This window comes from Mizuhopecten yessoensis, unplaced genomic scaffold, assembly GCF_002113885.1.
Source record: "Mizuhopecten yessoensis strain PY_sf001 unplaced genomic scaffold, ASM211388v2 scaffold357, whole genome shotgun sequence".
Classification (NCBI taxonomy): Eukaryota; Metazoa; Mollusca; class Bivalvia; order Pectinida; family Pectinidae; genus Mizuhopecten; species Mizuhopecten yessoensis.
This window is the reverse complement of record NW_018403506.1, coordinates 299320-324316: the sequence shown is the minus strand read 5'-3', so window position 1 is coordinate 324316 and position 24997 is coordinate 299320. Positions and strand designations below refer to the sequence as shown.

General features: G+C 36.1%; 1 protein-coding gene across 4 annotated transcripts in view; it reads right to left on the bottom strand.

The window, feature by feature from the left end:
* Window positions 1-24997, bottom strand: part of LOC110446600 (RUN and FYVE domain-containing protein 2-like) — a 64460-nt gene that overhangs the window by 34003 nt on the left and 5460 nt on the right. For 2 of the 4 annotated variants that reach the window (XM_021491849.1, XM_021491823.1), the window contains exons 2-11: window positions 16298-16468; window positions 15103-15220; window positions 14452-14556; window positions 13080-13203; window positions 11745-11815; window positions 11135-11209; window positions 7305-7476; window positions 5466-5486; window positions 3701-3817; window positions 1691-1858 (exon numbers count right to left, since the gene is read on the bottom strand). In XM_021491849.1, coding sequence (XP_021347524.1) covers window positions 1691-1858; window positions 3701-3817; window positions 5466-5486; window positions 7305-7476; window positions 11135-11209; window positions 11745-11815; window positions 13080-13203; window positions 14452-14556; window positions 15103-15220; window positions 16298-16468 — 1142 coding nt within the window. Of the gene's footprint in view, window positions 1-1690; window positions 1859-3700; window positions 3818-5465; window positions 5487-7304; window positions 7477-11134; window positions 11210-11744; window positions 11816-13079; window positions 13204-14451; window positions 14557-15102; window positions 15221-16297; window positions 16469-21689; window positions 21864-24997 lie in introns of those variants that run through there. The other 2 variants (XM_021491840.1, XM_021491832.1) reach the window with 2 other exon arrangements.

The window sequence follows — 24997 nt, the reverse complement described above, 5'->3', positions numbered from 1 at the left end:
ATCAGGGATTATTCAACGAAAATTAGCAGTTTTATTGCAGCTACCATATTTCAAAACATTTCCGAAAACACTTATGAGAAATGGTCGCAACCAAAGACTGGTTTTGGATAGTATCGTGTACACCCCTTTCTTGACACTACATTTTTCCTTAAAAAGTGTGCACTATACCCAAATATTAACGATAGTCGTTGGTCAGACATAAAATATCTAAATCAGTCAATAGCAATTTATAATACGACAGTTTACCCCTTCGGGAACCTCAAAGGTGCCTGATTCATACTCGGAACAACTTAAGGTAATATGTAATTCCCGTGTTAAATTTGAAACGCCTTTAGGTTTTATGCTATTCCTGTTTAAAAAGGAAATTGATATCCGAGTTATCCAAGAGCTTGTAATTAGCGCCTGGTATATTCCAACAGAAGCAATACACTTAACAGCCCAAGACAACAGAGGTCAAAATCTGGGACTGAAACCGAAAGTTATAGTCCCCACTGGGGTTCCCACAGGAGTGATTAAAAAGAAGAAGAAAATACCAGAGTATCAATAAAACTATCATTCGAACTCAAAATCGAAATTAACTAGAGCAAAATATGAACAAAGGATTTTTATTCTTTTAAAATCTTGAAAAAACAGTACAAGAAGAATTAAAACCGGGTCTTCTACCTTACATGTAAATAGAGGTCAAATAAAATCAATGCCATGTCCTCCAAGTGAGAACCAGGGTAGTGACAATGAAACAACAAGGAAAACCCATGTTTGAATTTTGTCCATCAGCAGTCGACATCTACCAGGGATATCATGATATGTGGAGCAAGATCTTGAATATTGAATCAACCGCAACATGTCAACATTATAGATTTGGAATGTAGGGATGTTGCTATCAGGAATGGGAAAATTCACGATCTTAAATTTCAAATTGTCATGCTTATTGTACCACTCTGTAGTGAGCTGTCCCTGTAGGTCATGTTGTAAGTGAAGATCGACGAAAGTGGCTGACGATCAAGAATCTTTATTGTCTTAATTCTAATATCTGGGGTGTATATAAGACTGATGTTGTTTACTAATTATCATGAAGTACATTGTCGATATATGTTAAAATGACACTGAAGGACTTGGCATGGTTTTTGTTACCAGTCTTGATAACTTTCTAAATGAATTCAGTCTCATATGGAAACAAAAACATGTCAGCAAGAAAACATTTAGAAAGTGTGAAATAAGGAACCTTTTTTGTTAAAGAATGTCACACAAACCAAACAAATAACAAGTATTTAATGTACTTCTTCAGTTTGGACTTTGGTTTTGGTTTGATTTCATTTTGTTTAAGGTCCGATCAACAGTCAAGGTCATTTAAGGACGTGCCTCCTCTGCATATATCTTCTCCGAATACATCTTAAACGTGACTAAAAATATGGCAATGTACTTGGTGCAACAACCCCATCTTTGATGTCCAAACAAAATCTAGGTCTTGCATATAACTTTCGTAAACCACTATAAGCAAACTTCAAATATCACAAACACAGTTACCACAATACTAAGTTGAAAACCCAGGAATCAGTGTGGTTTCTTTAAATTCTAAGCTGGAAAATGTTTCATTTCACTACTTGTAGCTTGGGCTCATCTTGATTTGTTTGCTGTACTAGATCCATACAGCTATGTGTTAACTGGTAAACTGTCATTATCTGGGTCTTACCTGTAATTTCTGGTAAAGTTCCAGGTTTATTGTTTTGATTTCTTCGAGCTGTTTTCGTAAAGATATCATGGTATCTTGTTTTTCATGAATATCTTTTTCTAAAATCCTCAACGCCATCTCCATTTCCTGTTTCATACCGATCTGGAGTTCCAACTCTTTTTCCACGTCCTAAAGAATGATAATGTGTCACTTTTGAGGTATCATATCATACAGCATTAACAAAATATTCATTTATCTGGATTAATGTTTATCAAACAAGAACACTGACAGGTCAGTAAGGGCCCCGTCTTGTGGCAATATAGCCCCCATAATCATCAAGAAGCAATCTACCCCTATAGCTAAGCTTGATGTCTGACATTTGTACTTCATAAAGAATCGCAAGAAAGCAAAATATACATTTTACATATACTATGATGTGAGTCATGTTTCCTTCCACCTTCATATTTGCTGGGCTAACAGAAATGTAAATACCGGTGCAATACTCATTTGTTAGTTTTGATTTGTTTTATTTCACCTTAAATACCTCCCCCATCAAGAGTCATGGTCAAAGTCAGAGATCCACTTTGTCTTTGACCTTTCGACCCAAATGACCTTATTCCTTAACTCAGTGATCCTGATCTTTAGTTGGTTGACTTATTCTTAAATTCAGACCAACTTTGCTTCATAATGTCATAACAGAATGTTCATCAGTGAAAATATACTAAATTTGACCTTGACCTTTGACCCAGTGACCTTGACCTTAAGTCAGTTGACTCTCTGTTAAATTCTGACCAATGTTGCTTCATAATGTCATAATAAAATGTTCACCAGTGAAAAGATGCAAAATTTAACCTTCACCTTTGACCCAGTGTTAAATTCTGGACAACTTTGCTACATAATGTCATAACAAAATGTTCTTCAGGGAAAAGAGACACAATTTGACCTTCATCTTTGACCCAGTGACCTTGACCTTTGTTCAATCTTGTTTAATTCTGAGCATAATTGCTTCAAAATGTCATAACGAAATGTTCACCAGTGAAAAGAAACAAATTTTACCTTCACCTTTGACCCAATGACCTTGACCTTTGTGGTCAGTTGACTCCTAGTTTGATTCTGATTAACATTGCTTCATAGTGTCATAACAACAAGTTCATCAGTGATAATGTCATAAAATGATCATTATTGAAAAGCTACAAAATTTGACCTTGACCTTTGACACAATGACCTTGACCTTTGGTCAGGATGACCTTGACCTTTAGTCAGTTGACTCCTTGTTTAATTCTGATCAACTGCATCATGTCATAACAAAATGTTCATCAGTGAAAAGATGCAAAATTTGACCTTGACCTTTGAACCTAATGACCTTGACTTTTTACCTTGGGTGTGTCTCTTTGTTAAATTCCGACCAACTTTGCTTCATGATGTCATAAAATGACCTTGACCTTTGACCTTGACTTTTCACCTCCATGTGTATTTTTGTGAACATCTTGACCAAGTTTCATAAAATCAGTCAATAAATACCAAAGTTATCAGCCAGGAACAAAATTTGTGGACGGACGGATGGACAGACAGACAGAGTGATTACTATAAAGCACCTGTATCTCCGATACGGCACCCTAACTACAAAATGTCTGTAAGACATGAATGCCCCCTAGCCGGATCATATTATTTCATTGATTGACAACTATTCATAGATAGCAACGCTAACCTCCACCTTGACTCCCTAATATTCAAATTTGAAGTATTCTGATATTTGACCTTTTGTATCAAATTTGATCAAAACCTGATGAGAAATGAAGTCGCTATGGGAATGACACAGAATCTGGCATCAGGACAGGCCGCCACTGGACATCAGATGGACATGGGTAATTCATATCAATAATAACAATACCCCCCCACCAACCATAACATTATAATAATAGAGTTATGAAATTAGCATGAAAAGGACTTTACTATGATAACTGCTAAAAAAAATACATTAAATTAACAGCTGTAGGTTATGAATATTAATATGAAAATGAGGCTACTCACTAGTCTTGTGTGCGTTTCATCATCCAACTTTTTTTTCATGTCGCCGTACATTTCATCGAGCCCTGCCCGAGAGGTCTGGTACGTTTCTCTCTCAGTTTCTATATCTTGTTTACTAGCCTGCAAAACATAATTCTGATTACAGTATTTCAAATATATATTTAGAATTAATTATGAAAAATAGTAGGGGTTTTTTTTTAATTTTTTTTTTAAGAAATGCATATTACACAAGGGTGGCTCACAAATAAATAAAGAATATAGATGTTCGTTGTCAAAACTTGATAATATATTCTCCGATCCTTCATAGGTGTATCTTCCATTTTAACCTTGAAAGATCAACTTGTCATTCTCTAGGGGGAGAAAGCCTCGTGCAGAACAGCACAAGGCTACGATCACTTATAAAAAGTAATTGGCTATTATAAAACTTGATGAAGTTGTCAATTTACATTGTATTGCATAGAGTAGAGAACCAAGAACATGTGCACCACTTTATCCAGTAAGCAAGGATATGCTTGTAACAGTTATCTCCCTTCGTAATCAAATGCTTACTTATGTATTTTAAGGAAAAAATATATATCATTGGTAACATCATCAGTACAACTACATGTATACATATCATTATACTGTACATGTCAGCATGTTGTAATGTTTAAAAAAAATCATGTAATTGTAAGTAATAGATATTTTTCTCTTTTTTTACGGATGTATGCAGGTGGAAGGTCACAATTAGCAGTCAACCGTCAGCTACTTAATTTATCCTTATTTCATAACAATTGTAAGGAATTTCATATCGTTTTAAAGATATTTTAAGAAAATCATATCAAAATCTTGGAAAGGCAATTTAAACAAAATAAAATATATAACAGAAATGAGGCGTGTGTGCACAATTTTGTATTATCCAGGGTCAGTGCTTTGGATGGTGTAACCTAATTGATTCACTTTCATTTAATATGATATATATTTGGCTATTGAACATTGGACATTGGTTGAATGAACAGGATATTTAAATGAGCTAGTGATGATTGACACCGGTCTTTGTTGGGTACTGAAGTGTTTATACTTTGGGAATGTGGCAGCATGTTCAGTGCGGAAATGAATTTTTCAAAATACTGTAAGCTTTCATATTTTAGCGGTAGTCTTATTTTATTGCTTTTTAAAGTGCTATATTTTTGCACTGAATTATGAGATTCTGAATTGAAACTACTGTAATATCGTTTTTATTGCACATTTTTTTTAATGTGCCAATTCATCAATTGCAATGCACTAAATTGTTCAAAATCGATAGTGCGCTAAAATGAGTACGTTAACAGTAATACAGGGTACTGATGATTTATTTGGTAAAACAAGTTTTACTACACCAAAGAACTGAAGAAATGTCGCAAAAAGTTTCACACACTTTTAACCCTCTCTGTGAATTTGCCCAGAAGGATAAATACCTCTGAGTAAAGACCTAGGGTTAACATGTTGGAAACTAATGTAAATGATTTTTTTATGCAAAATAAGGCATTTTCGAAAAAGTAACCACTGTACATAAAAAGTAAATGCTACGAACGAATTATTTCACTTCTCTGATGAATTTAAATCAGAGATGCTTTCACCTTTAGCGCCGTACAAAATTCATTGCTATTATATATAGGAAAACATCAAATCTGGATATAGTGAAGAATTTTTATTTTTGTGCAAAACATAAGACAGGAAGCAGGTTATAAATTATATAACACGAAGAGTATGACGGCTGGCCCGAACGGTAACAACAGATGTGACTTACCGATGCCGTTTTGATTTCTGACTGTAAGACCAATGGAAAGTGTTTTCAAATAATATGTTTGAACATGTAACTGACTCAATAAATTCAATTCTGTCTGTAGAAAGATCGCGTATGCGTGCATGTTTGCGTCACAAGACCTCTACTTTATTAATTAAGATAATTATGGGCGCATTTATAATTTGCCTCCATCTCCATATCTTAATTATTATTTATACCTCTTAATAACTTATGAATTTCAATTTTGTTAAGTTCACCATGATAAAGTAATCTTAATTTTGCCATGATGACTGGATATACCCATCTTTTAGTAAGTCTGCGATATTTTATATAATTTAGTATTGTCTACCATTCTACAATTTACACGTTGTGAAGAATATTTAAATATTTGAAATTAGATGATAAATATTGTAAAATTAGTCTGGTGATGTTTTACAGGATTAACCGATCACCACATTTGCAAACAAATTGTAACAGTATTATCCCCACACGTCGCTCTCCATATTTTCTTTGACCATTTAAAAAAAATATGACATGAAACAAGACTATGGTTATAATAAATATAAAAAATAAAACAGTTGGACTCATCTTTCAAAATCACATTCTCCTTTTTATTTTGTTTTTGTGGGTTTTTTTTGCATTTTATGAGGAAAAAAAATCTCCAAATATAAAAACTTGAAGATTTTGAAACATTTATAAACAGTTACTTCCCTTGAATAACGATAATTCTTTGCGCATGCCAAAACCCACACAACAAAATCACATTTGATTTCTGTCTGGTGTAAAAAGTTTCATTTCATCTTTAAAAAACATAGATTATTTCATCATAATCCAGTTTTCTCCATGTTTATGATTAAAGTGACACAATGTTCAGTAAAAAGTCCAGACGGTTGTCTTGTGGACCATGCGGAAGATTTTTATAAGGATTGAACGGCATTTCTTCAATTTCATGATGGTATGAATGCAGCGGGCTTCAAGGAATATGTATATAACCTATTTGCATTCATACCAGCATGAACATTGAACAAATACCGTTCAATCCTTATATTTACATTCTAAATTTTTACTTATTATTGACCTAAACACAGATATTCCCTCATATTTCCGATATTGAAGTGTTTATATTGTCAGTGCAAATGAGATTCCTGGAACAGCAAAAGTCATCAAAATGTTTGCTTGTAGCAGTTGTCTCATGTTATTCGAAGGGGAAGGAGAAGCTTCGAAATGACACCGATCAAATTGCTTTCATAGCCCTATGAACGCAATTTCATATGGTAATAATGCTCATAGAGGAACTAGCCATGGAAATGTTAATATACTCAATTAAGATTGTCTAATATAAGACTTATCTATAATCAGATTCCCCCAAATTATTTCTTCCTTATGGCAGCAAATATATATAAGAATCCGTTTTCACATCCCATCTCTGTTGAATTTTTCATTTAAATTGTTGGTGTATTAACATTTGAAAGAATCACTATTTGAAAGTTTGTGTTAAAACTTAAATAGTCATACGCATAAACGTTATTTCCAAATATTTCTCAAACTATTTAACAAAAAGATGGAGATACTGAGAATGTGGTACTTAGTCAAAGCTAGTAAGGAACTATATGAACATTTTAAACCAGAGCCTGGCTATTGTCACTCTGTGATACTTTTACGCACATAATCTATAGACAGACTACTTCAATGTTTTCAAAAACACAGATTACCTATAGAAACTACTATTTATAATTCTACGTTGACGATATGGAAAACAACCAATCACAACTACCCCACTTTGAAGGTTTTCTGAGTAAAAAGTAGAGAACAGAACAGTCTATTTCAATGCTGTGGCCTTACCTCCATCTTATTTTGAGCATCCTGGAGAAGGCTGCCTTTCTCTGCCAATAGTATCTCATTTTCCTCTTGAAGAGAGAGAATGGCGTTTTTAGAAATGGCCAAATCTTCCTTCATTAAGGCATTAGTTGTCTGTGCTGTCTCCATCTTTTGTTGTAGATTTGTTACTGTAGCACTGCGAAAAACATGGTAGAATTAGTTTGGTTTGGTTTGGTTTGTTTGTGTTTTACGTCTTATTGACAGCTATGGCCATTTAAGGACATGCCAGAGTTTAATGTTGGGGAAAGTCAGAGTTCCCAGGAAAAAAAAGGACCCGACCAACGGCCAGTACCTGGCGACTACCCAACATAGGTCTCTAACCCTCGACCACATGGTGGAAGGCTAGTGGTAGAAGAATGTTAGGTGCCTTAATCACTTGGCCACTGCAGCCCCTGGTAGTATTAGGTAATGTTCTGTAAAGATGCACTCAACATTTTTTAACCTTTTTTTCCATTATATGATACATATCACGATACTGTGGTCACGATATGATACGTATCACGATACTGTGGTCAAGGTACTATAGTATCATGATACTGTGGTCACGATACAATATGTATCACTAGACTGTGGTCACTATACGATACGTATCACGATACTGTGGTCACGATACGATACATATCACGATACTGTGGTCACGATACGATACATATCACGATACTGTGGTCACGATACGATACGTACCACGATACTGTGGTCACGATACGATACGTGTCACGATATGATACGTATCACGATACTGTGGTCAAGGTACTATAGTATCATGATACTGTGGTCACGATACAATATGTATCACTAGACTGTGGTCACTATACGATACGTATCACGATACTGTGGTCACGATACGATACGTACCACGATACTGTGGTCACGATACGATACGTGTCACGATATGATACGTATCACGATACTGTGGTCAAGGTACTATAGTATCATGATACTGTGGTCACGATACAATATGTATCACTAGACTGTGGTCACTATACGATACGTATCACGATACTGTGGTCACGATACGATACGTACCACGATACTGTGGTCACGATACGATACGTGTCACGATATGATACGTATCACGATACTGTGGTCACGATACGATACGTATCATGATACTGTGGTCATGATACGATACGTATCACGATACTGTGGTCATGATACGATACATATCACGATACTGTGGTTACGATACGATACGTTTCACGATACTGTGGTCATGATACGATACTGTGGTCATGATAGGATACTGTGGTCATGATACAATACATATCACGATACTGTGGTTACGATACTGTGGTCATGATAGGATACTGTGGTCATGATACGATACATATCACGATACTGTGGTCATGATACATATCACGATACTGTGGTCACGATGCGATACATATCACGATACTGTGGTCACGATACGATACGTATCACGATACTGTGGTCATGATACGATACATATCACGATACTGTGGTCATGATACATATCACGATACTGTGGTCACGATACGATACATATCACGATACTGTGGTCACGATACGATACGTATCACGATACTGTGGTCACGATACGATACGTATCACAATACTGTGGCCATGATACGATACGTATCATGATACTGTGGTCATGATACAATACGTATCACGATACTGTGGTCATGATACGATACATATCACGATACTTTGGTTACGATACGATACGTTTCATGATACTGTGGTCATTATACGATACTGTGGTCATGATAGGATACTGTGGTCATGATACGATACGTATCACGATACTATGGTCATGATACGATTAGTATCATGATACTGTGGTCATGATACGATACGTATCACGATACTATGGTCATGATACGATTAGTATCATGATACTGTGGTCATGATACGATACGTATCACGATACTGTGGTCATGATACGATACATATCACGATACCGTGGTTACGATACGATACGTTTCATGATACTGTGGTCATGATACGATCCTGTGGTCATGATAGGATACTGTGGTCATGATACGATACGTATCACGATACTATGGTCATGATACGATTAGTATCATGATACTGTGGTCATGATACGATACGTATCACGATACTGTGGTCATGATACAATACGTATCACGATACTGTGGTCATGATACGATACGTATCACGATACTATGGTCATGATACGATTAGTATCATGATACTGTGGTCATGATACGATACGTATCACGATACTGTGGTCATGATATGATACGTATCACGATACTGTGGTCATGATATGATACGTATCACGATACTGTGGTCACGATACGATACGCATCACAATACTGTGGCCATGATACGATACGTATCATGATACTGTGGTCATGTTACAATACGTATCACGATACTGTGGTCATGATATGATACGTATCACGATACTGTGGTCATGATATGATACGTATCAGGATACTGTGGTCATGATACGATACGTATCATGATTCTGTGGTCACGATACGATACGTATCACGATACCGTGGTCATGATACGATACGTATCACGATACTATGGTCATGATACGATTAGTATCATGATACTGTGGTCATGATACGATACGTATCATGATTCTGTGGTCATGATACGATACGTATCAAGATACTGTGGTCATGATACGATACGTATCATGATACTGTGGTCATGTTACAATACGTATCACGATACTGTGGTCATGATATGATACGTATCACGATACTGTGGTCACGATACGATACGCATCACAATACTGTGGCCATGATACGATACGTATCATGATACTGTGGTCATGATACAATACGTATCACGATACTGTGGTCATGATACGATACATATCACGATACTGTGGTTACGATACGATACGTTTCATGATACTGTGGTCATGATACGATACTGTGGTCATGATAGGATACTGTGGTCATGATACGATACGTATCACGATACTGTGGTTATGATACGTATCACGATAATGTGGTCATGATACAATACGTATCACGAAACTGTGGTTATGATACAATACGTATCATGATACTGTGGTTACGATACGATACATATCACGATACTGTGGTCATGATACGATACGTATCACGATACTGTGGTCATGATCCGATACGTATCACGATACTGTGGTCATGATACAATACGTATCACGATACTGTGGTCATGATACAATACGTATAACGATACTGTGGTTATGATACGATACATATCACGATACTGTGGTCACAATACGATAGGTATCACGATACTGTGGTCACGATACGAAACATATCACGATACTTTGGTCATGATACAATACGTATCACGATACTGTGGTCACAATACGATATGTATCAGGATACTGTGGTCACGATACGATACGTATCACGATACGATATGTATCACGATACTGTGGTCACGATACGATACGTATCACGATACTGTGGTCATGATACAATACGTATCACGATACGATACATATCACGATACATATAGCAACAGAAGAAGCAATGAGAAAAGATATGTACTATGTTTTAGATTTGTAATGGCAATATTACAACAGGAAACAGACTTGGTCCAAAATGGGTATGATTTTAAATTTTCACACAATTCATGCCTTTTGACGTGCTTGCCAACGGCAGCTTTCACTTGTTATGTTGGAACCAATATGAGAAGACTAAATTCAGAAATGACAAAATCAGGAAAATATCGTATCATAACCTCTGGAAAAAAATATTGTGTATCGTACCCTATTCAAAATATCGTGAGATATCATTGCACGATATACATGAACATCATTGCAGCCCTATGATTCATATGCAACTTACTTCAAATGCCTATTCAATTCTTCAAGGTAATTTTTCTGATCTAAAATTGTAGCCATTTTGGATTTTCCTTCAGCACTGAAAAGAAACAATAATTTGAGTATAACATATTTCGAAACAGAAACAAGAATTTAACAGGTTATATTTTTTTTATTTTTTTGTAAAATGAATTGGCTCCACAGTGAACTAGGAAATCTGAAGAGCTAAATCTGAAAAATAGGTATTAATATCCAAATAAGAAATTTTGAAATATTCCTTTTATCAATATTTAGTATTATAAATTTATACTGTTTATAATCTAGAAATAGATGATTTTTTTTTCCAGATTTATTGGTGATTTAAGAAGGGATTTAAATATCAAGAAAAACTCATTTGAACAAATCTTTATAAAGACTTCACCTGGAAAAAATGTTATATTTTATAGAAGAAAAGTATTTTAACACATTTATAAATAAATTAACATATATAAATATTCATTCAAAATTTCGAACAAATATAAAATACCGAATACACATGTTCATACACTAATGAAACAACAGTTGGAAAAAAAAATTAAGAAAAAAACTTATTTTCAAGAGACTGAGATCAGAGATCTGTCGAGCTGGCCTTTTACCTGTCTTCATCAGGAGACTGGTCGTGTAACCGTGTGTCTTTAAGATACAAACTAAAGTCTATCACACCCATCTACAACAGAATAACAATAACTGTGTTTAATCTTTGTTAAAAAGCATCGTAGAATACAATTTCAAAGAAGAAAAAATGTTAACAAATCATCAAGCGAAAAAAACTGAACTTGATTCAAATATTGATATTGCACATCATTTTTAAGTGATTTTGTAAGTTAATTGTCAAAAATCATTAACTGCGCTGTAATTTTGATGTGTATATGCTTATCCTTGCTTTTAGTATGCTGTAATTTTGATGTGTGTATGATATATTCTTTCTGTTTGTATGCTGTAATTTTGATGTGTATATGCTGTATTCTTTCTGTTTGTTTGCTGTATTTTTGATGTGTATGCTGTATTCTTTCTGTTTGTATGCTGTAATTTTGATGTGTGTATGCTGTATTCTTTTTGTTTGTATGCTGTAATTTCGATGTGTGTATGCTGTATTCTTTCTGTTTGTTTGCTGTAATTTTGATGTGTATGCTGTATTCTTTCTGTTTGTATGCTGTAATTTTGATGTGTGTATGCTGTATTCTTTCTGTTTGTATGCTGTAATTTTGATGTGTGTATGCTGTATTCTTTCTGTTTGTATGCTGTAATTTTGATGTGTGTATGCTGTATTCTTTCTGTTTGTTTGCTGTAATTTTGATGTGTGTATGCTGTATTCTTTCTGTTTGTAAGCTGTAATTTTGATGTTCAAGTATGCTGTATTCTTTCTGTTTGTATGCTGTAATTTTGATGTGTGTAAGCTGTATTCTTTTTGTTTGTATGCTATAATTTTGATGTGTGTATGCTGTATTCTTGCTGTTTCTATGCTGTAACCCTGACATTTGTATATATAAGTCTGTTAACCATATTTGATGTAAATATTCTGGACACTTACAAAAAGCTAACATTGCAGCATACAATGTAAGATGTCAACATGTTTCAAGTATGCTGTACCGTTTTATGAACATACCATGTAAACATTCTAGAAATTTATGCTTTCAACCTGGTCCTGCAGGTATTACAATTTCACTTAAGGATCCCTGTCAAACTGCAGGAGTCATCTCCCTTTAAATTTCATCTTTATCTTTATCTTTAAGGGAACTAATCATGTTGTGTTGTTGAATTCAAATTTGGACAGAAATTCACAAATGGTTTTCAAAGGACGTTTGAAGCTTTTTGGAAATAGTAAACAATGAAAAAATAATTTATTTTGACACTTAACACATTCACTCCTGAATTCAAGGTTGCAATAGTTCATTATGAAACTTCAGGGGTGAATGAGTTAAATAACTTACAGGTTGGTCTAGATCCTCCTCTTTCACGCAAATATTACAGTCGATGACATTGAGTCCAACTAGCAGTCCTGCGATAACCATCCCCTCATCTTCCACCATCATCGCCCCCGGGTCGTAAAACTCACTAGAAACACAAATAGTATCTGCATTGAAAAACACACTTACCTTAAAAAGAACTTCCTTATACAACGGAATATAGATCTGAGATCTACATGCATAGTACAATAATATTTACAGAAATAAAAACGAGTAACTCATTCACCCCTAAAGCCACATTTGAACTCTTCTAATTCAAAGGTTGGAATAGTTCATTATGAAATTTCAGAGGTGAATGAGTTAATTTAAGGGTCTTATTATTATCAGACTGAAAAGATTTTAAAGCCATTTTACCTCAATTTCGACACTCTTACTTTTTTTTGCAGATCCCCAAATAAAGATTATGTTTAAGCATATATACACAGTATGTATATACACATTTAGGATAGGGACACAAGAAGGAAATCTATTAACATCAGATTCAATATTCATGTGAGGCAGGTTTTAATTGTACATAAGATCACAGTCACTTTCTAGCTTTACGTAAGGATTTCCCTTAAGCTCAGTGGTAGAGCATCCTACTAGGAAGTCTGGGGTCGCGAGTTCAATCCTTGGTGGAAGCACAATTCATTACCTTGTGCATTTCAAGATGGTTTTTAAACAGTAGTTAAACATAACCTTAAACACTTTAATTCTACACTTTAAGATTGATGAATGTTAATATGACTCAGAACAAAAAGGGGAGATAACTCTAAATCAATAGCTGTTATATTTCCAGTACTTGCTTACCGGTAGTAAAATTAATAGATTGAAATAAGACACCATAATGGAAATAAAATGAATAACCATTCAATCAAACATTTTAAAATATCAGGAATTTTGTAAAAATTGAATTATTGTTTTTACTTTTTTTTATAGTTTTATATATATAATGTGTACATATCCTCTCACAGGAGACACATTTCTGAAATCATTTTCTTTGCTTGCTCATGTTCTGGAATACTATAATAAACTATATTTATTTTACAACAATTATGAAACAAGTTATTTCAACTTATATTAATCACTCTTGTTGGCCCGTATGTTAGCGTGCCGGGGTCTTAGTGTAGGAGGAAACCGGAGTACCCAGAGAAAACCCAAGTGGTCGGGCAGGTGACCCTTAACCTTTTCACGTCCGATCAGGGAATTGAACCCTGGCCGCCTTGGTAAAAGGCAAGTGCGCTATGCACTGCACCACCTGACCAGCCGGGTATCTGGAATACTATATTACCGTTCTGACAAAGTCAGCCTTGTCTACCGTGTCAATGTACTGCCTTCAATATACAGCTACACATACCTCAGAACTACATCCTTCTTCTCCATCAACACCTTAAAATAGTCAGCCAAGGTCTTCTGCATGGTCGCCAGTCTCAGCCAGGCCCTAGCTCGTCCTAGAGGGGTTCTGTAACACAAAGGAGATGGTAAATACAATCCCTGTAAAACTCGGTTACTGTTGATATGAACTAAAATGGTCCAATAACCTTTCACTTGATATATATTTATCAACAAGGGTCGAAATACTTACGAGCCACTGTTTTATTAAACAAGCCATCCGGATAGATTGATATGTCTCGCCTATGCCCCGCTATGACCATAAAGTCAATGGACCATGAAAGGTAGGCCGCATCCAGCCTCTGATGCTTGGGTTGAGATGTACTACCTAAGTTTGGTTGGTCTATCACTTATACTTTCAGGGAAACTTACATTAACACAAAACTTAATGTTAATGCCGCCGCCAAAGCAACACCTTAGTCTCGCTTCAACTTCGTGGCGGCGAGACAAAAAGATAGATTTTCTCTTTTCCTGATATTTTTTACAAATTGAAACTCATCTGACTAATATTCTGTTGTCAACCTCACAGGTATTGAAATTAACCGCCTACAAAGTCTCTAAATAAATAACACAACCCTGGCATTGGATATGCTACAACATTTAACAAAGCCCTTACTTGATATGGGGCATGTCCCGGACGCTGGTGCTGATCTCCGAGGCTTCCGGGACCAACTTCTCCACCATCTCCAGGACACACCAGAAGTCCTTCTTGTCCCGAAGGATACCTTTTCTAGCTGTTTAAACAGTTAAACATTATTTTCAGCAATGCTGCTGTTTAACACCACAAATAGTTCAGACTCTTCTAAACATTGCATCATGACCCAATGTTTACACCACAAATACCTAGTAATTATTTCTAAAACACCAAGTGTTAACTGTTTTACTAAATAGATTAAATAATTTAAAAAATGAAAACATATGTATATTTGTATGGAAAAATATGTAGTCATAAGATTTTCTCTAAGTAACCATTTCTACTTATGATGTATATAACTAGAAATTGCTAGCTAACAATTTGACAGACTTCATTCACAATAGGACTTTAATGCCCACATGCTATTTTGTTTTTCTTTGGTTTGCTTTATTTGACCCCTGTGCCGTAGAAGTGGGTCTATGTCATTCATTACAAAGCAGGCTTAGACTGGTCACCATTGTCACTCTGGGCCTCTTGGTTCTTCAGAAGAAGTAGTTCGAAAATTTCAACACATTTCACCCCTGTGACCATGTCCAAGTTATAATCCAAGGGCAACTGACCTTCGAAAGAGGTCAAGTACAAAATGCTTGACCCAATGGAACATAGGAGGAAATGTTTAAAGTTATTTCAAATGGTAGCACATGTAAATTCATACTTCTGTTTAGAAGGAGGTTTAATCGCAGCATTCCGAAGTATCATCAGATAGTGATACTGGAGTATGTCATGATTAACCCTTTCACTACTGTAGACCACTGTATGGAATCATCCAGATCAAAACATGGTAGAGTCTACTAAGTTACATAGGGGTGAAAGTATTAAATCTTCCCTCTATTTGTAATTATATTATCCAACCATCCACCTGATACATACCCTTCCCTATCCAATACTCAAAGTGAATTAACCCTTTCACCACTGTAGACCATAATGGACTCATCCATATCAATGCATGGTAGAATCTACTCGAGTTACATAGGGGTGAAAGGGTTAAGTACCCAGTTTATCATTCCACACAGCTTTAAGTGAAATTGACTTTATATGCATGTTTAATTGAAGTTTTACATTATATACCATAGATAAGGTCATACTCAAAGACAAACATTTGCTGCAGCGGACTTACGTTTGATACCGTGGCGGAGGACATGCTCCAAGACGACAAAGAACTGCTGCAGGGGTACGTGTTCATCATCCAGCATGCGTCCCTGTGAAATTGACGAGTCTAGCAGCTCCTTGATGACAAGCTTACAGATATTCAACAGGTTAGCCCGCTCTATGGTTTTGGGGTCACGACCTGAAGAGAAAAAATAAAAATACCCACCATTACGTTTTTTACGATATGGAACAATTAAAGACAGAAAACATGCATGGTATACAATGAATAATGACAGAAAAACGAAACTGAAAATATAAAAGATGCTTATAAAACAGGAATAAATTACAGAAAAACAATGAAAATACAGAAGGATGCTCAAGAGTCCTGGGTTCAAACCCCAATATGGCCATTGCATTTCTCTTTCTCCTGTTACAAAATTGGCGATATTACCAACCCTTGTTTCAAGCATCGGGTGTACATTTAGGAAAGGGGATACCCAAACCTGGGTTGTACATATAGTATATATAGGGCAAAGACTTAGAACAAGAGGCCCAGAGGGCCTATATCGCTCACCTAGATATCTAAGCAATCATGGCAAAATGTTCTCCATAAGAGATCCAAGGGAATAGGCCAGACCCTAAGGCCAATCCTTGTAGCATATCTGTATTGAATTTTTCATGCTCAGCACTTTTATGTATGGTTATGGGGTGGGGATCCTAACTATTTCCAAGCTGTGACTCAGAAACTAGGTCTCTAGGGTTGTGGCCAGACCCCAGGATCAATTCTAGTATCATAACTGCATTCCTCTCTTTATGCCCAGCATTTGTTTATATAGTTTTGGGGTGGGGATCTCAACTGTTTCAAAGTTATGACCAATGGGTTAAGTCTGCAAGGGCAGGGCAGACCCTGGAGTCAATTCTAATATCATGACTGCATTCATCTCTTTATGCCCACGATTGTATATTTAGTTTTGGGGTAGGGATCTTAACCGTTTCGAAGTTATGACCCAGGGGTTAAGTCTCCAAGGTTGCATGGGGCAGACCCGGGCCCCTCCTGGAAGCATATGTGCATTCATCTCTTCATACTCAGCAATTGTATACATGGTTATAGGGTGGGGATCTCAACTGTTTCCAAGCTTTGACTCAGAAACTAGGTTCCTAGGGGTTCTGTCAGACCCCAGGGTCTATTCAAATATCATGACTGAATTTGTCTCTTTATCCCCAGCAATTGTATATATAGTTTTGGGGTGGGGATCTCAACCGTTTCAAAGTAATGACCCAGGGACTTTGTCTCCAAGGGTGGGGCCAGACTCCATGACCATCCTGGAACATATGCACATTCTTTTCTTTATACTCAACAATTGTATATAAGGTTATAGGGTGGGGATCTCAACCATTTCAGAGTAATAAACTTTTATTGGCCTCACCCCTTAGCCCGGGGGGTCAGCCATTTGTACAATTTTGAATCCCCACCTCCCATTAATGCTTATGACCAAATATGATTGATATCCAGTGCATAGTTCTACAGAAGAAGTCGTTTATAGCAATATAGCCAAATTGACCCCTTTTGGCCCCGCCCCTCAGCCCCACCATTTGTACAATTTTGAATCCCCACCACCTAAGAATGCTTCCTGTCAAATTTAGTTAAGTTCCAATCAGTGGTTAAGAAGAAGAAGTCGTTTGAAGAAATTGTTGACATACGAACGACCGACGGACGACAGACGCCACGGTATTGGCATAAGCTCACTTAAAATGGAAAATATAGCAAACCTAGCTGGTGAAAATACAGACAAGTGATCAAGTATGTATTTTTTTGTTAGCAGTTACTTAAAAGTGTTTTGTTTAGATGACAAAGACTTCTGATAGAAACCCTGGGTACTTGTTTTTTCTATTATTGACTATTTGCAATGATAAGGTTTTGTGAAAACCTCGGAGGCAATACGTAAAGCCTTATATTAAATTGCTTGACACACAAATTCTTTGTACACACCGTGATTAAGAGAATCTTTCACCCCCTTTAGGGCTGAGGTAAGGATCTCAGCATGGACAAGAAAATTGTTATGTACTTTTATAACAAACGTCGTGTGGAATGTTTAGCAACTGAAGAAAATTCCTCTTATGGATTAGATCCCTATTTCACCCCTTTAGGGGGAATGATTTTTTTCTTCTTCTCTTATCTTTTTAGTCCTGTCATACATATATCATGCAATGATGTGATGTCGTACCTTTGTCATAATTCTAGAGTGAGACTTACAGAATCTTTTCCACTGTTGGGGGAGGGATAGGGAATCTACACCTGAGGGGGAAGATTCTTAAATTGCCAACATATGGCTTACTAAGTGTTTGGCAACTTAAAAATATACATGCATGTATATATATTCATTTTACAACATTTGCGAAACAGCTTCTAACAACCTATATTAATCACTCATTTTGGCCTGGATATTAGTGCGCAGAGGGTCTTAATTAATGTGGGAGGAAACTGGAGGTCCGAGACAAAACCCACATGGTTGAGCAGGTGACCCCCATACCTTTCCACATACGACTGGGGAATAAATCCCTGATCATCTTGCATTGGTGAAAGATGAGTGGGTTATCCACGTACGTGCCACCTGACCATCCAACTGGCAACTTTAAAGCATCTTTCTGTGAAGATTGAGACCCCTTCCTCCCCATCTCAACCCTAAGGGGATAAATGATTCTTTTTCTCTTTAAACCTGCTGATCCTGTCTGATATATTATGCATTGCCGTTGTGACCTCCTACTGTTTTTATGAGGAATCCCCTCCCCTCAACCCTAGCAGGAAGGTTTTTAAGTTGCCAAATATGACGCTTTGCTGAGAGTTTGGCAACATAAGAATCTTTCCCCGAGGGCCAAAATTCCCCTATCTCACCCTCAAGGGGGTGAATGATTCTTTTTCTTACCCTGTTCAGCCACTTTTTATCATATGCAAAATTCAGGGTTGACGTGACGTTGATGGGTTGTTGATGTGACGTCATTGTCATTGTATTGTTGACGACTTAACGTGATGTCATACCATTGTTATGAATAGGGGATTCCCCCCCTGTCTCAACCCTAGGGTGAGATGAGGATATCTCACACCGGTAAAAGTGTGGATACACCTGTCCATGCAGGGTAAGAGACTATTAGAATATTTTCCCACCTGCGAACGAGACAGAAAAAAATTCAACCTGAAGGGTGAGATTCTTAAATGTCTAGCCCATGGCTAATTATTTGCCAAGAACCAGACTTTTAAGAATATTATCTGAAGGGCAGAGGATTTTCTGTTTTACTCCGAAAGTGGGAAAAGGCTTTTTTTCTCCTACCCCAAATATAAGAGATATAATTTTATGAAACACAAAATTTAATATTGATTGCAGCGTATCCAAGGAGTTATCTTTTGTGATCTGCAGTTGTTGACATGAAGTCATACAATATTTATGAATGGTATGCTTACATACCATTGGCCGACAGAAAAACATTTTCCAGAATGGAACTGTGGATATCTCTGTACTGTATAATGGGGAAGAGTAATAGAATCTAAATTTCACCCCCTTTGGGGTGAGATAGCGGATTCTTATACCCTGGTCAGGTGTATCAGCACTTTTACCAATGTGAGATTTCCTTGTCTCACCCTAGGGTTGAGACGGGGGGATTCCCCTATTCATAACAATGGTATGACATCACTTCAGCAATACAATGACGTCACGTCAACAATCCATCAACGTCACGTCAACCCTGAATGTAGCATGTAACGTTATCATTACATTGTGTATATGATACACATTGGGAAAACAGGGTAAGAGAAAAAGAATCATTCACCCCCTTGTGGGTGAGATAGGGAAATCTCAACCCTCGGGGAAAGCCTCGTGTTTGGCAACATCAGATTCTTCACCCTCGGGTTGAGATTCCCCTATCTCACCCCCAAGGGGGTGAGAGATTCTATTAATCTCAACCCTCGAGAGGAGATTCTTAAGTTGCAAAACACAAGGCTAATGCCGAGTGTTTTAAGCGACTTAAGAATCTTTCCCTGAGGGTTGAGATTCCCCTATCTCACCTCAAGGGGGTGAATGAATTTTTTTCTCTTACCTTGTTGATCCTTTCATTATACTTAATGCAATGTCAACGTTGCAGGTTCATTTAATGCTTTGTATATGCGACGTCACACTATTTCTTTCGACAGGTTTCGACTCTTTAAATCTTAACAATTGTTGTGTGTTCATGTAAATGGGTTTTGGAAAATAGATTAAATTTACCACCACCAGGTGAAAGCCAAATAAGACATATTTTGTACACAGTTTAACGGAAAAAAATCAGTAAGAATGCAATAAAAAAAATATTTTTTTCAATTCTGGTTCAAATAAAAATAATCTTGGGTTTCTACTAACCCGACTTATTGTAGATTTTTGTGCATGATCCCTTAAGTTTTTATTGGCATTTAGTGTTAGGCACTGTTCAAGTCAGAACTCCTGCTCTATATAAGCATTAAGTAAAAATATTTTCCAAAATATGAAAAAAAAATGCTATATTGCTACCCTATATTTTCTGAGGAAGATAGTGGAAACACCAGTAACGTTTTATTTGCCTAAACCATGGCATTTCTTTTGTATACATGTATACCTGAAATTTCCATTGTCTTAAAATTCTTAACCTCGATCAATACCTACTGCACAAGTCATTTTTCTAGCCTATACAATCACACACCTCCTCAACCCCAACCTCCGGAACCCCCACTCCATATTGTCTGTGAGTGAACAGACTACATTGTTGGCATTTTCCTCGCATGGCATACAAATGCTTTTTCACAGACGTCTTTTCGTGAAACATACATGTATGTTATATATACCATTAAGATTTTGTGTCTATGGCTATAAAACACATTTATCTCCAGCACCATCAGCTGAGCTGTAGCCAAAGAAATTGATTTTCGTATCAAGTTGTAATTTAACACTGTAATCAGGATGTTTACATTGAGCTAAACAACAACACTATTAGTCATTGCGGCCAACCGTGATAAAAAAATCAATCAAGCATGGTCCTTATGGCTAAGGTCAACAATTCTATAATGCATAAATAATAATGTGTCCCCGGTACATATAAAAGTCTCCGAATGAAACATCAGGTTGACCTTTTCAATTCAATAAATAACCGATATCGATGATAATATGTTAGAAGTTTAATGAGCACGCATTTGACAGGCAGAGAAATTATCATTACCGAAATACATGCATTCATAAATTACAAATCTGCAGCAGTATTTATCCCAAAAAATGTTGTTCACATTTTCATGAAATTTGCAGAAATATTGAATAGAGATTCCAGCATTATGATAATATTTTATAGGATACGGCTAGATGCTTGCACACAGCTTTTTTTTTGTATCCAACCACATGTTGGAAGCGGAGCATTGGAATTCTCACCGTCGTCGGGCGACACAGGCGTCAGAACGGGAGACACCAAATCATCGTCGTCCACCTGTAACTGGACGTCGGCTAATTCCCGTAAACAAAGCCAGTCTCCATCAACAGACACTCGAAAATTGCACAGATATATTGTCTCTTCAGCCATCTTGGATAGATATTACCAGAAGAAAAAAATCAATATGTTAGCTAGAAGCAGTAGCATGGAGTGTTTGCCAGTACACAGTGAACATTGGACCAGAGAGTTCTAGCGAGCCTGATTCACTGCAGCAGACAGCACTGGCACACACCGAGCATTCTAACACAGACGCATCAGTGAAAGCTGGAAAAAATGCTGTCTTCATCATATTGACGTTTTCAGTATTTCTGTAATGGCTAGAGCCTGTTATATTACATTATATTGAATAGCCAAGTGTGACAATATGTTATAATTCCATATCAGAACAATTTCTTACATCAAAAATTGTATACCTCTTAATTTTGAATCATATTTTTTATCTTGCTTTACTGCCGAATACAGGCTAGCGCTGCTTCCCCTTGCAAAAAAGGTGTGTTTTTTCCCGGTAATGATGGAAAGATAATCTTCCGAATTTCAATAAAAATAATGCTAAATTTTCTAATGAATGTAGGAACATGCTAGGCTGGTGTAAGACTTAAGAATAAGAGACATTGCTGTAATTAAGTTTATCTACTTTGCAAATTCATTTAACTGTTTCTGATATGGACTGTTTAACTCATTTACCCCTGAAATTTAATAATGAACTATTCCAACCTTTGAATTGAAGGAGTTCAAATGTGTCTTCAGGGGTGAATAAGTTAATTCTATTGCTGTAGTTGTAATGACCCACACTGTATACAACCCATGTATATTTTGAAAAACTCCCACATTTGTGGAATCCAATATCAAAATTGTTTTAAAACTGATACAGTACATGACAATAAATTAAACAGTGTTTCTGTATAAATTGATTTACTGCTAATTAGATTTTAACGATAAATGCATACACAAGTGTAGTAAATTTTTAAACAATATTATTAACATGAAAATAATGACTGCTAATATTTTCCCAATGACCTTTATGCACTAAAATCTGTATGAACTCTAACATATCTGTATGACTGCTAGTATTTTACCTTTGACCTTGTGAACTAAAATCTGTATGAACACTAACAAACATGTATGACAGCTGATATTTTATATTAACAATGACCATAATTGTGCACTTCAGATCTCCATATCTAAACATTGATCTGCAGAGCTTATCTTGATCGTAAAATAAATAGAAAAGAAAATGCACACAACAAAATGATTGTGTACTGTAAAAACTGCAAATACATCAATTTACCATACTTTTGTAGGTAGACAAAAAATCTTTCAGACATAATACCTGCCAAATTATTCCAAGGTATCATGATGTTCTATGTTCAGAAGAGAAAGAATTAAATCATTACCAAGGTAATTTAATATCACAAAAATTAAATGAATTAATAATTACATAATTTCAGTTTGGTCTGCATTCAGAGCTTATAAAATCAATATTTGAGTGAATTTCTGGAAATCATTCTAGCATACATTTTAATTCCATGAGAACTATTATGATGTGTACAATAATACCGCAATTATAAACATTCTTTGACACCACACTTCCTCCAATAGAAACCAACTAAACACCACTGGCAGACACAGCGTGTGCACTATAAAAAATTACGCAGTTAGTTAAAATGATTGATGACATCATTATTATGGGTGTCATTGAATAATGCTGGCAGATGGCTCAGCTCATCCTCAAAATTCCAGGGGTTTCGCTCGCTTACATTCTATGCACCCCTAGAATATGTCATGGCAAAATCGACAGGCATTAAGTTTGCTATTTGATTTGCATTCGATATAAAATAAGTGACTAATTACTAGGCTGATACCCGTTCTTTGAAGATTACAGAGTAGTGACACTATTGCCTTTAAAACATTGTAAATGTTAACGCTATGATGTTGCATGATTCTTAAGAATCAAAGTCGTCTTCTTGTATAATATTACCCATAATGAGTAGCATTCGTCACGACATACTCCAAGGGTGCAGAGAACATTAGTGAACGTGATATTAACCCTTTCACCACTGTAGACCAAAATGGACTCATCCAGATCAATACATGGTAGAGTCTATTTAAGTTACATAGGGGTGAAAGGGTTAAAGTTTTACTTTATACACAAACAATGTATGTATCAAATATGTCCCACTCCCAACGTCATAGCTTGATAAAGGAACCAGTTGTCTTGAAACATTGCAACACGATTGATACGTACATTGGTTTTGTATCAAGTAAAACTTTGATAGTACGTAGGTCGAGTCACGTCAAGGCACTGTGTTGTAACTTTGAGCAAGATACACTTCTCTGCTTGTTCCAGTCTACTCAGCTGTAAATGAGTACGTGGTTGGGCAGTGCTAGAATTGTTGAATGCTTGCTGTGAGCGCCGAAATGGCAGCACCGGTTGTATGCTCCCCAGGGAGTTGAGAATGGTATTGGCTGGTTGCGAAGGCTCTATTATAACCATAGATAATAATGTGTGAACCGCTTTAAGACGACCTACGAACTAGGTTGTGATAAAGCGGTATATAAGAACAAAATTAAAATCAAATGACATTTAAAGGCCCAGAGTTACATAAGCAAATATAACACAGTGTTTATTTGCTTCAAATCCTAAATTTTTAAGCCTTTTTTACTAAAATCTCTACATGTTTAACTTGTTTATTATACCTCTTTCATTACATGCCCATTTTTTTAATAATATTAAGTCCTCAAATCCTTTTTTTTTCAATTTTTCAAATAGTGAGTTCTAGTATGAAATCATGAACAGTTGTGGGTCATCTTTAATATCAAGTTGATGAATGTTCAAAAGTTCAATATCAAAATGACTATAATATGAATATGACTCGTAAGTACATGTACATAAAAATGCTACCTAAAAGGCATTTGACAGAACAGTCATGATATAAACATTTGGAATAAAGTGATGCTGTCAGCTAAACTAAATTAAAAGTCTCTGCACCAGTGAGTTATATATCTACGATGGAAGATGAAGCAACATAATACAGTTTATGACCCACCCCGACGCATCTGAGCAGTGAATTTCCCGAGGTCCAGACACCTTTACGTTGAATAGGCTGTTGGTTACACTATCAGGTGTACAAGACAACAGCACCCCTGGGACATACAAGTCATCATAATTACATATATATACAATTACCAGGTAATTCAACACACTGTCAAGATCGACTCTGTATTTATGTACACAGCGACTACATTATAC